This window comes from Oncorhynchus nerka, linkage group LG9a (genome assembly GCF_034236695.1).
Source record: "Oncorhynchus nerka isolate Pitt River linkage group LG9a, Oner_Uvic_2.0, whole genome shotgun sequence".
NCBI lineage: Eukaryota > Metazoa > Chordata > Actinopteri > Salmoniformes > Salmonidae > Oncorhynchus > Oncorhynchus nerka.
In genome coordinates this window covers 50311245-50327543 of record NC_088404.1, presented here as the reverse complement: position 1 = coordinate 50327543, position 16299 = coordinate 50311245, and the positions used below count along the sequence as shown (strand labels likewise).

Sequence of the window (16299 nt, the reverse complement as noted above, 5' to 3'; positions counted from 1 at the left end):
ATGAATGAGTGGATAAAAAATTTAAAGTAGCTTTTTAGTCTAGATGATGTTGAGCATATGGAACAGTGCACTAATGACTAAAAACACGGTACATTTGGTAAATTGGAGTAATCCAGACAACGCACCCTCTTCATTTCGGCAGTGTACTCTGAGAATACCTCTCTGGAGGCGATGTTTTGCTTCAATGGTTTTTGGTTTTACTGTAAAGCGTCATCAAAATAGGGTGAAAATACCATGTTTAAAATACATCGCAGAAGCAATGCTGGTCTAGGAGGGAGATAAGGAACATTGAGGGAAGGACGAGTATGTGAAAGGAAAATAGTATCTTCAATTTACAGTAATGTTAATACTACAAAACTATCTGGTAGTCCCAGACACTCATTCATAAACAACCAATCTTTCATAGAAAGCAGATTTTATCCAACCACACAGTGAAATTTTATTCAGAACTTCTCCTAAACAAGGTACTGAGAAGTGAAAAACAACAAAACTCGATGAAGTATCATGTAGGTCACTTGAAGCTTTCTGTGTACATAGCCGTGGGAAGTATGTGTGCTGAGGGTCCTGTAGCACCCTCTGAAAAATCGGAATATTTTTTAACATTTTAAAACCCTTTCAGAACCCATAGCGGTTGTCAACGGTCTTTCTTTAAATTACTATAGTGGTCGCGAAAGGCCTTATTTTTCTAACAATAATATCTGTGACAAAATGGCTGTGTGTGTGTATTGTCATTTGATTTAAAAAAAAACTTTATTACCCCAAAATGACAGCGCCGAAGCGGACAAGTTTTTTCACTGTAAAAGAGGCTTTATCTATGTTGGTTGGTGATACGGATTCCCATACGTCCTTGAAATTTGAAAATCAAATCAAAATTTCAAATCAAATTTAATTCGTCACATGCACCAAATACAACACATGAAATGCTTACTTTACAAGCCCTTAACCAACAATGCAGTTTTAAGAAAAAGTAAGAGATAAGAATAACAAATAATTAAAGAGCAGCAGCGAATAACAATAGCGGGGCTATATACAGGGGGTACCGGTACACAGTCAATGTGTCAATGTGGGGGGGAACCAGTGTCGAGGTAATTTAGTTAATTATGTACATGTAGGTAGCATTATTAAAGTGGCTATGCATAGATAATAATGTGGAGGGGGGGGCAATGCAAATATTTTGGGTAGCTATTTGATTAGCTGTTCATGAGTCTTATGGCTTGGGGGTAGAATCTGTTTAGAAGCCTCTTGGACCTAAACTTGGTGCTCCGGTACCACTTGCCGTGCGGTAGCAGAGAGAACAGATTATGACAGGGTGGCTGGAGTCTTTGAACATTTTTAGGGCCTTCCTCTGACACAGCCTGGTGTAGTCCTGGATTGCAGGAAGCTTGGCCCCGGTGATGTACTGGGCCGTACGCACTACCCTCTGTTGTGCCTTGCGGTCGGAGGCCGAGCAGTTGCCATACCAGTCGGTGATGCAACCATCAGGCTACTCCCGATGGTGCAGCTGTAAAACCTTTTGAGGATCTGAGGACCTATGCCAAATCTTTTCAGTCTCCTGAGGGGGAATAGGTTTTGTCGTGCCCTCTTCACCAATAAAATCAAATCAAATGTATTTATATAGCCCTTCTTACATCAGCTGATATCTCAAAGTGCTGTAGAGAAACCCAGCCTAAAACCCCAAACAGCAAGCAATGCAGGTGTAGAAGCACGGTGGCTAGGAAAAACTAGCCACCGTGACAGAGCTTGAGAGGATCTGCAGAGTGGGAGAATGAGGGAAACTCCCCAAATACAGGTGTGCCAAGCTTGTAGCGTCATACCCAAGAAGACTTGATGCTGTAATTGCTGCCAAAGATGCTTCAGCAAAGTAATGAGTAAAGGGTCTGAATATTTATGTAAATGTGATATTTCCGTTTTTTTTATTTTTGATAAATTAGCAAAAATTCCTAATAACCTGTTTTTGCTTTGTCATTATGGGGTATTTGGTGTAATATTCATGAGGGGGAAAAAAGTTCTTCAATTTTAGAATATGTCTAAAAAATCATTTTCGAAGGCACTGTATTTCCAAATACATTCCAATATTCAATTAGTGTTTTCAAATCAAAATAATATCTGAATTCTTACTTTGAAACGTATGTGAAAGTAATTGAGATGTTTGAAACAGTATTTGAACCCAGGTCTGTAGAATGACTTTGATCGTCTCCCATTATGCTAGTGTATTTCATTTTATCTCATAATTTATTTTAAACAGTGTTCTGTCTTATCTTGAGGTAATTATTAGTGTGTAAATCAAGCCGAGATTATCATTAGCATATTGACCGATGTGATAAGCAGCCATCAATATGCTCTGAAAGGGACTGGTTCTTTTACAAGACCTGCTAAAAAAGCAGAAAGTAGAAGCGCTAAATTAACTGTCATTACCCGTAACCAACATTTGCAACATTTTCTCACGTCAGATAGAGCAGCAACAAATTGTTAGTTAGCAACAAATGCCGTTTGAAACAATCACATCTATTCAAATCTATTCAAAACTGGCTAATACCATATCTGGGACTCTGAGTCATTGACTAAATGGTAAATCCATCTTCAGAAGCACTGGACAGCAAGGCAGACAATCATTCATGTTCTCCCCTTCTTGTCTCCCCAAGTGATGTGAGGGCACTATTAAAACACAGTTCCACATTTTTTTTACATGTTCTACCATGTTCAAAAGATTCATACTAGAAATGTATAAGTGCCAAAATTGAAAACCTATGAAAACCTATGTTTCAGTGCCAAAAATGAAAATCTCCCCAGAATGCATCTGAAATGAAGGGAAATGCAAAAGGAGATATGTTCCTACTATTTCTTACTGACATGTAGGCCCATCATGTGCAGAAGTTGATTAGAACAGGAATGTGCAGCAGGTGATGGTGGTGTCATATTGAGAATGTTACTTTATGCTTTTGTACTCTTCTTTTTAGGGGCCTATTATTAATGCTTTACTTTATATCACTGAATAGCATTCGGTTTCGTGCATTCAGTTTCATGCCTCAAAGTTCAACGTCTCAAAGCATAGGGAATAAAGAAATGAGTGGGCTTGTGCTTCCCATTGACACTTTTTCAGATGCAGTATTTCCCTTGAACAAAAGATAAATAGAGATTCATTATTTATTTGCTGTTGCCATGACAAAAGTAATTGAATGAAAAGGTAATTTACATGCTTAGATGAAGACACGTTGATGTTTTCCATTATTGCCCATAATTATACTGAACAAAAATAGAAACGCAACGTGTAAAGTGTAATGTACATGTAATGTACGTGTAATGTAAAGTGTTGTTCCAGCTCCCGACAATATGATGACTGCAGGAATGTTCTCTGGTGGACATTCCTGCAGTCAGCATGCCGATTGCATGCTCTCTTAACACTTGAGCCATTTATGGCATTGTGTTGTGTTACAAAACTGCACATTTTAGAGTGGCCTTTTATTGTCCCCAGCACAAGGTGCATCTGTGTAATGATCATGCTGTTTAATCAGCTTGTTGATATACCACACCTGTCAGGTGGATGGATTATCTTGGCAAAGGAGAAATGCTCACTAACAGGGATGTAAACACATTTAAGAGAAATAAGCTTTTTTGTGTGTACGGAACATTTCTTTGATCTTTTATTTCTGCTCATGAAACATGAGACCAAGACTTTTCATGTTGCGTTCATATTTGTGTTCAGTGTTGTTGCTTTTTCTCATACATCCATTTGAGTCTTGACAGCTTTTTTAGGTGGTTGGCTTCTTTCATGTTTCACCTCAGTAAATGGCACCTTGGCACCAAAATCCTTGTTTACATATTACAGGCCACATCAGGACTCTAAATCACATGATGGCTGGCTAGGTGATGTGTAATTCCTTTCGGAATACAGCCAGAGTTCAGATATTAAACAGTTAGACTTTTTATTCACCAACAACCTGCATTCGGAAGGGTAAAGGAGACTACTTAAAGCATTTAAACCGGAACAACCTTTTCAGTGTTGGGTGCCAATAAATTGAACTTACTGATATGTATTAGTTGTATGTTATTTGTCTTTGTGTAGCATACGATTAATTAACCAATCAGTGTACATGCAAAAACACAGGTATAAAAATAAAAAAATCCCTCAAAAAATCAACCTGCATAACATGCTGGGAAATATGATAATGATGGGTGTGGTGTTTTGCTCGCCACAGTGAAAACAGGGCTCTCCAACCCGGTTCCATGAGAGCCAGTACATTTTTGCTCTAACCCTAATCTAGTGCACCTGATTCTAATAGTTAGCTGGTTGATACACTGAATCAGGTTTGGTACAACTGGGGTTGAAGTGAAAACCTACAAGAGGTCAGCTCTCAAGGAACAGGGTTGGTGACCCCTGGTGTAAAACAATAACTCGGGTTATTCTTTTTTTATTTAACCTTTTTTTATTAACCTTCTAAGCAAGTCAGTTAAGAACAAATTCTTATTTACAATGACAGCCTACCCTGGCCAAATCGTAACTGGGATGATGCTGGGCCAATTGTGCACCACCCCATGGGACTCCCAATCACGGCTGGTTGTGATACAACCTGGAATCAAACCTGGGTCTGTAGTAGGCCTCTATCACTGAGATGCAGTGCCTTAGACCGCTGCGCCACTCGTGAGCCCCAAACACCAACACTGTGGTTATTCTCTAACAGAGTGAATTTAACTCCTGAATCAACACTAGAAATGAAAAATCCACACTAGCCAATTTGCTGTGTGTTTGAGGAGAGACACATTGCTGGCTTTAGATGCAAGGCTACTACAGTTCCAGCTGTAGCTTATGGAGACTTACCTATGGATATAGGCTACAGCTGGAAATATTCTGTAGCCTATGGATATCCCCAGCCAAGGAGAGGCACTGGTCATATCCTAATCTTATTCATATTAGCTGGGAGCACATTCCTATGTGTTTCATTGGCACATCCACCATGTGTGTATTCTTTATGGTCACTGCCTTGGACAATTACCCAGAGGTCTTAGCAGTGGCGATTTGAAGACGAGCCCGAGAAATGTTAAGCAAAAGATATGATCAGAATGTTTTTTGTTGAGTCAATTGAATTCATGACAGTCAAAGGTGGGGAGAGCGAGCCTAATATCTCTAGTTCTGTACCCCTTAGATTTAAGCATTGTCCTCGGCTGAAACAATTATATAATAAGGTCTATTCACCAGTCGGTTCTGTATGGCATTGCAGGCAGCGCAGATATCCTTTAAAATAGGGGGTAATTATGAAGAAAAAGGTCCATCTGAAAAGGCTGATGGCCTTGTAAAAGGGATCACATAGTTATTACAGTATACTGTACATGATTATCAAGAACATGTAGACGTTACGAGATGAGAGAGGTAGCCTACACTATGAGGAATTACACAATTGTATGGTTGAGAGGGATGAGGCAAAAGGAATGTCAAAAAAGGCTGGCTGCACAACAGATTGGCAATGTTTTTGCAAGCTGTGAAATAATTTGACTAAATGGAATAAGAATAAGAAACTACACTATGAAATAAAGATAAATGAATAAGAAACTACACTATGAAATTAAGATAAATGGCATAACGAATGATAGTGAAAAGCTTTTGGAGCATCTTAAATGACATTTTGGGAAAAAAGGCATACTCAGGTCCATCCATTGAATCAGATGGCTCATTCATCACAAAACCAACTCATATTGCCAACTACTTTAATGCTTTTTTCATTGGCAAACTTAGAGAACTTAGGCAAACACTGACACTACCCATCCAAGTATATCTGACTAAATAATGAAATACAAGCATTGTCATTTTTTATTCCGTAAAGTCAGTGTGGAAGAGGTGAAAAAATGATTGTCTATCAACAATGACATGCCACCGGGGTCTGACAACTTGGATGGAAAGTTACTGAGGATAATAGCGGACGATGTTGCCATTCCTATTTGCCATTTTTTCTATTTAAGCCTACAAGAAAGTGTGTGCCCCCAGGCCTGTAGGGAAGCAACGGTTATTCTGCTATCTATAAATAGTAAAGCCCCCTTTCCTGATTAAATAGCTGACCAATCAGCCTTCTACCAACCCTGAGTAAACTTTTAGAAAAAAGGGGATTTGACCAGATACAATGCTATTTTTCAGTAAACAAATTGACAAGAGAGGACATTCAACAAGCACAGCACTTACACAAATGACTGATGATTGGCTGAGAGAACTTGATGATAAAAAGATTGTCGGATCTGTTTTGTTAGACTTTAGTGCAGCTTTTTACATTCTGCTGCTGGAAAAACAAATGTTATGGCTTTACACCCACTGCTATATTTTGGAAAAAGAGTTACCTGTCTAACAGAACACAAAGGGTGTTCTTTAATGGAAGCCTCTCCAACATAATCCAGGTAGAATCAGGATGTCCCCAGGGCAGCTCTCTAGGCCCCTTAATTTTATCTTTACTAACGACATGCCACTGGTATTGAGTAAAGCCAGTGTGTCTATGTATGCGGATGTCTCAACACTATACACGTCAGCTACTACAGTGACTGAAATGACTGCAAAACTTAACAAAGAGCTGCAGTTTGTTTCAAAATGTAGCAAGGAATAAGTTTGTCCTAAATATTTCTATAACTAAAAGCATTGTATTTGGGACAAATCATTCACTAAACCCTAAACCTTAACTGAATCTTGTAATATATAATGTAGAAATTGAGCAACTTGGGGTGACTAAACTGCTCAGAATAACCATGTATTGTAAATTTTCATGGACAAAACATATTGATACAACAGTAGCTAAGATGGGGAAAAGTCTGTCCATAATAAAGTGTTGATCTACCATCTTAACAGCAGTATCAATAAGGCAGATCCTACAGGCCCTAGTTTTGTTGCACCTGGACTACTGTTCAGTCGTGTGGTCAAGTGCCACAAGGAAAATTGCAATTGGCTCAGAATAGGGCAGCACGGCTGGCACTTGGATGTACACAGAGAGCTAACACTAATCATATGAATGTCAATCTCTCCTGGCTCAAAGTGGCGGAGAAATTCACTTCATCATTACTTGTATTTATGATAGGTATTGACATGTTGAATGCACTGAACTGTCTGTCTGAAGTACTGGCGCACAGCTCGGATGCCGATGCAGACCCCACGACACATGACACAAGAGGTCTCTTCACAGTCCCCAACTCCAGATCAGACTATGGGAGGGGCACAGCACTATGTAGAGCCATGACTACGTGGAACTATATTCCACATTAACTAACTGATGCAAGCAGTAAAATTAGATTTAGAAAAATATTAAAATACACCATATGCAACAACAGGGACAGTGAAGCAAAAAAACTAGGCACAGACACACTACACACACGTACACATAGATTTTGTATTGTAGATATGTGGTAGTGGTGGAGTAGGGGCCTGAGGGCACACAGTGTGTTGTGAAAACTGTGAATGTATTGTAATGTATTGTAATGCCTTGGCAGCAGCGAATGGGGATCCATAATAAATACAAATACACATCTATTGTATGTTTACTGTATCATTTGAGATCTTGGTGAAAGGGCTACCATTTTTCTCTCAATCAATTGTGTCTTTACTACAGCAGATACAGTGTCTTTGAAAATGTTCAAACCCCCAGACTCTTTCCAAATGTTACATTTAAGCCATTCTAAAATGGATTAAACACAATCTACACACAATACCCTGTAATGACAATTAGAAAACAGTTTTGAATACATTTTTGCAAATGTATCAAAAAACAAAACAATAATACCTTATTTAAGTATTCAGACCCTTTGCTTTGAGACTCGGCATTGAGCTCAGGTGTCACGCCCTGGTCTAAGTATTTTGTGTTTTCTTCATGTATTGGGTCAGGCCAGGGTGTGGCATAGAGTTTTTGTATTGTGGTGTGTTTTGTCTTGGGATTTTGGAATGTGTGTATAGTGGGATTGTAGCTTAGTGGGGTGTTCTAGGAGAGTCTATGGCTGTCTGAAGTGGTTCTCAATCAGAGGCAGGTGTTTACCGTTGTCTCTGATTGGGAACCATATTTAGGCAGCCATATTCTTTGGTTGTATTGTGGGTGATTGTCCTGTGTGTCTTGATGTCCTGGTTAGAGGTTAGTAGACACTTGTATAGGCTGTTTTCGGTTTTTGTTTTTGTAGTGTTAGTGTTTTGTTGTGTGTTACGTTTGTTTATTAAAGATGAATCACAATAGACACGCTGCAGTTTGGTCCGACTCTCCTTCACCATTAGAAAGCCGTTACAGAATCACCCACCACAGGACCAAGCAGCGTGTCAACAGGCAGGAGCCACAGGAGAAGCAACAGAGGTAGCAGCAGCAGGAGCAGCAGCAGCTACAGTGGGAGAGATTGCACTACCTGGAGAAATGGACATGGGAGGAGGTACTGGATGGTAAAGGACCCTGGGATCAGCCTGGAGATTATTGTTGCCCCAAAGCCGAGCTGGAGGCAGCAAAAGCAGAGAGGCGGCATTATGAGGAGCTAGCACGGCAGAGCGGATGGAAGCCTGAGAGTCAGCCCCAAAAATTTCTTGGGGGGGGCCTCACAGGGGTATGGCTACGCTAGGTAAGAGACCTACGCTAACTTCCTGTGGTTACCGGGGGGCTAGAGAGACCGGGCAGGCACCTTGTTATGCAGTGGTGCGCACGGTGTCCCCAGTGCGGGTGCATAGCCCGGTGCGGTATATTCCAGCTCCTCGTATCGGCCGGGCTAGAGTGGGCATCGAGCCAGGTAAGGTTGGGCAGGCTCGGTGCTCAAGAGCTCCAGTGCGCCTACACGGTCCGGTCTATCCAGTACCACCTCCACACCCCAGCCCTCCGGTAGCAGCTCCCCGCACCAGGCTTCCTGTGCGTGTCCTCGGTTCATTACCACCAGTGTCAGCACCACGCATCAGGCCTACAGAGCGTCCCGCCTGTCCGGCGTCGCTGTCGGAGCGTCCCGCCTGTCCGGCGCTGCTGCCGAGCGTCCCGCCTGTCCGGCGCCGCTGCCTGTCCGGCGCCGCTGCCGGAGCCTCCCGCCTGTCCGGCGCAGCTGCCGGAGCCTCCGCCTGTCCGGCGCCGCTGCCGGAGCCTCCCGCCTGTCCGGCGCCGCTGCCTCTCGCCTGGAGCGCTGCCGGAGCGTCCCGCCTGTCCGCCGCTGCGCCCGCCTGTCCCGCGCCGCTGCGGAGCGTCCCGCCTGTCCCGCCTGTCGGCGCCGCGCTGCCGGAGCGCCCCGCCTGTCGCGGGAGCGCCCGCCAGTCCCCGGCGCGGAGCGTCCCGCCTGTCCGGCGCCCTCCCGCCTGTCCGCCCGAGCCGTCCCGCCAGTCCGGCGCTGCGGAGCGTCCCGCCTGTCCGGCTGCTGCCTGTCCGGCGCCGCTGCCGGAGCGTCCCGCCTGTCCGGCGCCGCTGCCGGAGCTTCCCGCCTGTTCGGCGCTGTCAGAGCTACCGCCCCTCATGCCAGAGGCGCCAGAGCCCCTCATTCCAGAGGCACCAGTACTCCTCTGTTCAGCGCAGCCAGAGCTGTCAGCCTGCATGAAGCATCCAGAGCTGTCAGTCTGCCCAGCGCCGTCTGAGCTACCCGTCTGCCCAGCGCCGTCTGAGCTACCCGTCTGCCCAGCGCCGCCAGTGCCGCCAGTCTGCCCAGCGCCGCCAGTGCCGCCAGTCTGCCCAGCGCCGCCTGAGCCACCAGTCTGCCCAGCGCCGCCAGTCTGCCCAGCTCCGCCTGAGCTACCAGTCTGCCCAGCACCGCCAGTCTGCCCAGCATCGCCAGTCTGCCCAGCGCCGCCAGTGCTCCCAGTCTGCCCAGCACCGCCAGTCTGCCCAGCGTCGCCAGTCTGCCCAGCGTCGCCAGTCTGCCCAGCGCCGCCAGTCTGCCCAGCGCCGTCTGAGCCACCCGTCTGCCCAGCGCCGCCAGTGCCGCCAGTCTGCCCAGCGCCGCCTGAGCTACCAGTCTGCCCAGCGCCGCCAGTCTGCCCAGCGCCACCAGTGCCGCCAGTCTGCCAGGATCAGTTAGATCCGCTATTCAGCCAGGATCCGCCAGTGTGCCAGGATCCGCCAGTCAGCAAGGATCCGCCAGTCTGCCAGGATCCGCCAGAAGTGCCAGTCAGCCAGGATCTGCCAGATCCGCTAGTCAGCCAGGATCCGCCAGTCGGCCAGGATCTGCCAGAACCGCTAGTCAGCCAGGATCCGCCAGTCAGCCAGGATCCGCCAGTCAGCCAGGATCTGCCAGATCCGCTTGTCAGCCAGGATCCGCCAGTCAGCCAGGATCTGCCAGATCCGCTAGTCAGCCAGGATCCGCCAGTCAGCCAGGATCCGCCAGTCAGCCAGGATCTGCCAGATCCGCCAGTCAGCCAGGATCTGCCAGATCCGCCAGTCAGCCAGGATCTGCCAGATCCGCCAGTCAGCCAGGATCCGCCAGTCAGCCAGGATCAGCCAGGATCCGCCAGTCAGCCAGGATCCGCCAGTCAGCCAGGATCTGCCAGTCAGCCAGGATCTGGTAGATCCATCAACCTGCCTGAGCTTCCTCTCACTCCCGAGCTTCCTCTCACTCCCGAGCTTCCTCTCACTCCCGAGCTTTCTCTCACTCCCGAGCTTTTCTCACTCCCGAGCTTTCTCTCACTCCCGAGCTTTCTCTCACTCCCGAGCTTTCTCTCACTCCCGAGCTTTCTCTCACTCCCGAGCTTCCTCTCACTCCCGAGCTTCCCCTCAGTCCCGAGCTGCCTCAGTCCCGAGCTGCCCCTCAGTCCCGATCTGCTCCTCAATCCAGTGGGTTTCTGGGTGAGGACTACTAGGCCATGGTCGGCGGCGAGGGTGGACTATCCAGGGGCGCGAGGAGAGGGGACTAAGACATTAATTGAGTGGGGTCCACGTCCCGCGCCGGAACCGCCACCATGGACAGACGCCCACCCGGACCCTCCCTATTTGTTTTGAGGTGCGTTCGGGAGTCCGCACCTTAGGGGGGGGGTTCTGTCACGCCCTGGTCTAAGTATTTTGTGTTTTCTTCATGTATTGGGTCAGGCCAGGGTGTGGCATAGAGTTTTTGTATTGTGGTGTGTTTTGTCTTGGGATTTTGGAATGTGTGTATAGTGGGATTGTAGCTTAGTGGGGTGTTCTAGGAGAGTCTATGGCTGTCTGAAGTGGTTCTCAATCAGAGGCAGGTGTTTACCGTTGTCTCTGATTGGGAACCATATTTAGGCAGCCATATTCTTTGGTTGTATTGTGGGTGATTGTCCTGTGTGTCTTGATGTCCTCGTTAGAGGTTAGTAGACACTTTGTATAGGCTGTTTTCGGTTTTTGTTTTGTAGTGTTAGTGTTTTGTTGTGTGTTACGTTTGTTTATTAAAGATGAATCACAATAGACACGCTGCAGTTTGGTCCGACTCTCCTTCACCATTAGAAAGCCGTTACATCAGGTGCATTCTGCTTCCATTGATCACCCATGAGATGTTTTTACAACCTGATTTACCACGTGTGGTAAATTCAATTAATTTGACATGATTTGCAATGGCTGACAGTGCATGTCAGATCAATAACCAAACCATGAGGTTGAATGAATTTTGCGTAGAGTGCCGAGACAGGATTGTGTTGAGGCACAGATCTGGGGAAGGGTACCAAAAAAATTCTGCAGCATTGAAGATCCCCAAGAACATAGTGGCCTCCATCCTTCTTAAATGGAAGAAGCTTGAAACCACCACGACTTTTCCTACAGCTAGCTGCCCGGCCAAACTGAGCAATCGGTGGCGAAGGGCCTTGGTCAGGCAGGTGACCAAGAACCTGATAGTCACTCTGATAGAAGTCTAGAGTTCCTCTGTGGAGATGGGAGAACCTTCCAGAAGGACAATCCTCTCTGCAGCACTTCACCAATCAGGCCTTTATGGTAGAGTGGCCAGATGGTTTGAACTATTTGGCCTGAATGCCAAGCGTCTCATCTGGAGGAAAGCTGGAACCATCCCTACGGTGAAGCATGGTAGTTTAGAATGATGGTGGAAGAATCATGCTGAGGGTATGTTTTTCAGTGGCATGGACTGCCAGACTAGTCAGGATCGAGGCAAAGATGAACGGAGCTAAGTACAGAGAGATCCTCGATGAAAACCTGCTCCAGAGCGCTCAAGACCTCAGACTGGGGTGAAGGTTCACCTTCCAACAGGACAACGACCCTAGGCACACAGCCAAGACAATGCAGGAGTGGCTTTGAGACAATCTCTGAGTGGCCTAGCCAGAGCCCGGACTTGAACCCGATCGAACATCTCTGGAGAGACCTGAAAATAGCTGTGCAACGACATTTCCCATTCAACCTGACAGAGCTTGATAGGATCTGCAGAGAAGAGTGAGAGAAACTCCCCAAATACAGGTGTGCCAAGCTTGTAGCGTCAAAGGCGCTTCAACAAAGTACTGAGTAAAGGGTCCGAATACTTATGTAAATGTTATATTTCAGTTTTTGCTTCGTCATTATGTGGTATTGTGTGTAGATTGATGAGTAAAAAAATCAATTTCATAAATTTTAGAATAAGGCTGTAACTTAACAAAATGTGGAAAAGGTCAAGGTTTCTGAATACTTTCCAAAGGCACTGTATATAATAGGAAATTAAGGCAAATTTTGGATTTGTTGAACAACTTCTGTGTTAGGACCCAAACCACAAAGCCTTATGATAGCCTATGTAGAAAAGGCGGTTTGTTTACGTCTGTCATACAGCCGTAATGACGACTCTAGCCAGTGTTTGACCTTATTTATTACTGCGGTCAACAGTGTGGTTGCTCTCACATTATACTGTACATATTAATGGATGGTAGATTTAGTTGACATATTTCTTTCAATCATTCATAGCAATGTTAGTAACTTCTAAACACTTATGAATTATGTGCATGCTGGCAATGAGCTGGTAGTATAAAGATATGACACAGCAACACAATCACTTTATACCGCCCAAAGCAGGAGATGAGAAGCAGGTACAGGGAGAGAACCATTTAATATAGACGGACATGCAATAAAACAAGAACATACACACAACACGACAAACAATGTTACTACAGTGAACAACACAGAGGAGCAGACATACTGTATATGCAGGGGCAATCAATAAAGTGAGGGAGTCCAGGTGAGTCCAATGAGCGCAGCTGCGCGTAATGATGGTAACAGGTGCGTATAATGACGGGTAGCCTGACGCCCTCGAGTGCCAGGGAGGGGGAGAGAGAGCAGGCATGACACACTTGCCTCACGAGCTACTGTAGGTTTCCATCCAATTGGGAACAGATTTTCATGTGAATATTGTACAATCCACAAAGAACATATGTGATTTTTCCCAACAGAGGTGTGCTTCCACCAAATGGCGGTGTTGCTGATATGTACTGAACAAAGTTCAATATGTTTCCATTGCATTTTTAACTCTACCGATAGTTTTGTCACAAAAACTGTTGCGTTAAATAAATAGCAAATGTGCTTATTCTGGTTTTGGCACTTCTGCTCTAGCCGACAGCTGGCAGATACAGTGCTGGTAGGCTATTCGGGTAGGCTGGTCTACATAATGAGATTATTATGGATAAGAGTGAGAATATTTTTACTTGTCTAATGGCAGTCAATCATCGATCATCATATCAAAAGAATAATACCCACGATATGTATTGGCAAGGAGCATCAAGATCACTGTTCACCAACCTGTGAAGTTCATCACAACTTATTTTATTTGTAGTCTAATAAACTGCATGGTTTCCTGCATTATAGTTGGAGGACCACACACCATATCATCAAGTGAATGAAAGTTTACTTCGATATGATGAATATTATAGCAATATTTGCACATAAAGACGTTTCCAATGCCATTTCTCGCATAATACATTTTACAGACACAAAAAGATCTCACCTTTGTCTAACAAAACATTTATCTGTTGGCATTTATAAAATTGTACTGAAATGTCCAATTTCCATCACAGCTGTTGGGCTTTGAAGAGTTTATGAAAGATATGATGTGGACATGTTTCTTCGGACCGAGAGACTGATTTGAATACCACTGAACAATGAAAGCTACTGTTGAAATCCACTCATGGCCTGAGAGCATCGAACAGTCTGTAAGTGTGTGTGTACTGTATATAAAATTCTGTCATTGCACAGTTTTTGATGACATTTAAAAAGAAAAATGATTTCAGTCATCTTAACAGCATTGAGTCTTATGCGGAATGGTGGTAGTGTAAATGCTGTGTTTGTCATGGGCTGCTGAATTTGAAAAGGGAACACTCTGCTTGAGGGTAAAGGCTGAAACAACAACGCTCACGCAACACCTCACAAGTGGAAGGGACTTGACACAGCAGCATGCTGATGCAGGTATTACCACCGTAGTTTATACTCCTTTGAGAGTGACACGATGAGTACAGCACAGAATGCCATCCCTACTAAACAAGATGCAACTTGATAATATGGTCACAGCTGATTCAAATAACCTACTTATTATTTGAATCAGATGTGTGTAGTGCTAGGACAAGCACCAAAACATGCTCCCAATCACATTTTATTGGTCAAATGCAGGACCTACAATGAACACCTACCACCTGCGGGTAGATTTAGGCATTGGGGAATACCTAGTCAGTTGTACAACTGAATGCATACAACTGAAATGTGTCTCCCGCATTTAACCCAACCCCTCTGAATCAGAGATGTGTGGGAGGCTGCCTTAATTGACATCCACATCATCAGTGCCCAGGCAACAGTGGGTTAACTGCTTTGCTTAGGCGCAGGACAACAGATTTGTACCTTGTCAACTCTGCGATTCAATCCAGCAACTGCAATCTTTCGTTACTGGCCCAATGCTCCTATCCGCCAGGCTACCTGCCGCCCCATTGGAGGATAAGATTTATATTTAACCAGCCATGTTGGTGGGTGGTCAGGGCGCCACAGAGTGAGATTTTCACTGTGGGGCTGTGCGCATGTGAAGAGCTGAGTGAAAGATTCATTTTTAGAAGTGCTGCGCACAGGCTAGGTTGGTTTTCTGTTTGAGTTTAAATTGCTAGGTAAGAGAAAACAATGTTTCTACTAGTCAGACTCAATCTCACAGGCACAAACATGACTTGAGTCACACTACCACGTCTTCTTCTTTTTCTTCTTTGGGATTGTGTTGGCGGATCACATCCAATTTAAGGTGCATACACTGCCACCTACAGTACTGGAGTGTGTAGCCATTCACGGCATACCTACATAAGATTACTTGTGATATGGTGCTATAGGAATTCACAGGAATCCTCTAAGGATCCCTCACCCTGTACCCATCTTCCTCTACCACTCTCTTCTCTGCTTCAGCATACAGCTACTCTTACCATAGCAACCTCAACCTGCCTTTCTCTCACCGGACACCTAAATTCCCAATCTGGCCCTCATACCATCCCAGTCGCCTAATCATCCCCAGTTACAATTGGCTCATTCATCCTCCTCTTATCCCTGGGTCGGTGCTGTAAATGAGAATGTGTTCTCAGTCAACTTACCTGGAATAAGGGGAGAGGGTTAAATAAGGGTTAAATAAATAACCTCCGAGCTCCAGCACCATGGGCACCCCCACAACTACCACACACACGTCTCCACCAAAACTACACATTTCTTTGTCTCATGCCCTCCTGCACATTTCTCACAGGCACACTTCTCACACTTGGGCCAACTCTTTATCAGGATAGTTGCGTACAAACATGACTGCCAACTCTGAGCACTGATTGGGCAAGGTCCTATCCTTGCTTACAAGGTACTGTTCAGCTGCCTCTGCAACTTTGTTTAGCCTAATCCATAAATCTAATGGACCCTCATTAGCCTATGAATAGATTGAATAGAAATCAGCTAATGGCATACCTGAGCAGACAGTATCCCCAAAGTGTTGCTTGAGAACACTGCCTTAACATCTGTGACAACAGGGTTGTTACGCATCCAGACTTTGGTGACATCCTGTGCCCTCCACAGGAGCCTAGACATCACCTCCCAGACATGCTCAGACCCAGTATAACCCCTCTTCTCTAGGTAGACTCCCATTAGCTCCTCCCACTCCAGGACAGAATACTTATCTGAGCCATCATCCCCAAAGAAAGGTAGAGCACTAACATCTGACTTCACAACCAGATTCAGCTTGGATGCATCAATAAAAGTTGACCGACATTGCTCAGGCAAGGGAAACTGCTGGGATTGGTGAGGGGGATGTGCAGGAGAAAGACTTGAAGCCCCAGGCTGCAGAAAACCTGCTCTGATAGATTCTCCTATCTCTGACCCAATCTGCTTAATAAGGTCACTAAGCTGACTCTGAGGTGTCCCATTATTACTGAGGTCTGGGGATGATGGTGCATCAAAAGACAGAGGTGGGATGCAAGGA

At 45.1% G+C, this 16299-nt stretch overlaps 1 protein-coding gene across 1 annotated transcript in view; it reads left to right on the top strand.

Moving 5' to 3' along the window:
• LOC115134474 (metabotropic glutamate receptor 8-like) overlaps window positions 1-16299 on the top strand; it is a 94114-nt gene that overhangs the window by 2746 nt on the left and 75069 nt on the right. The window contains exon 2 of the mRNA XM_065022156.1: window positions 9022-9363. Within this exon, the coding sequence (XP_064878228.1) occupies window positions 9022-9363 (342 nt within the window). The remainder of the gene's footprint in view (window positions 1-9021; window positions 9364-16299) is intronic.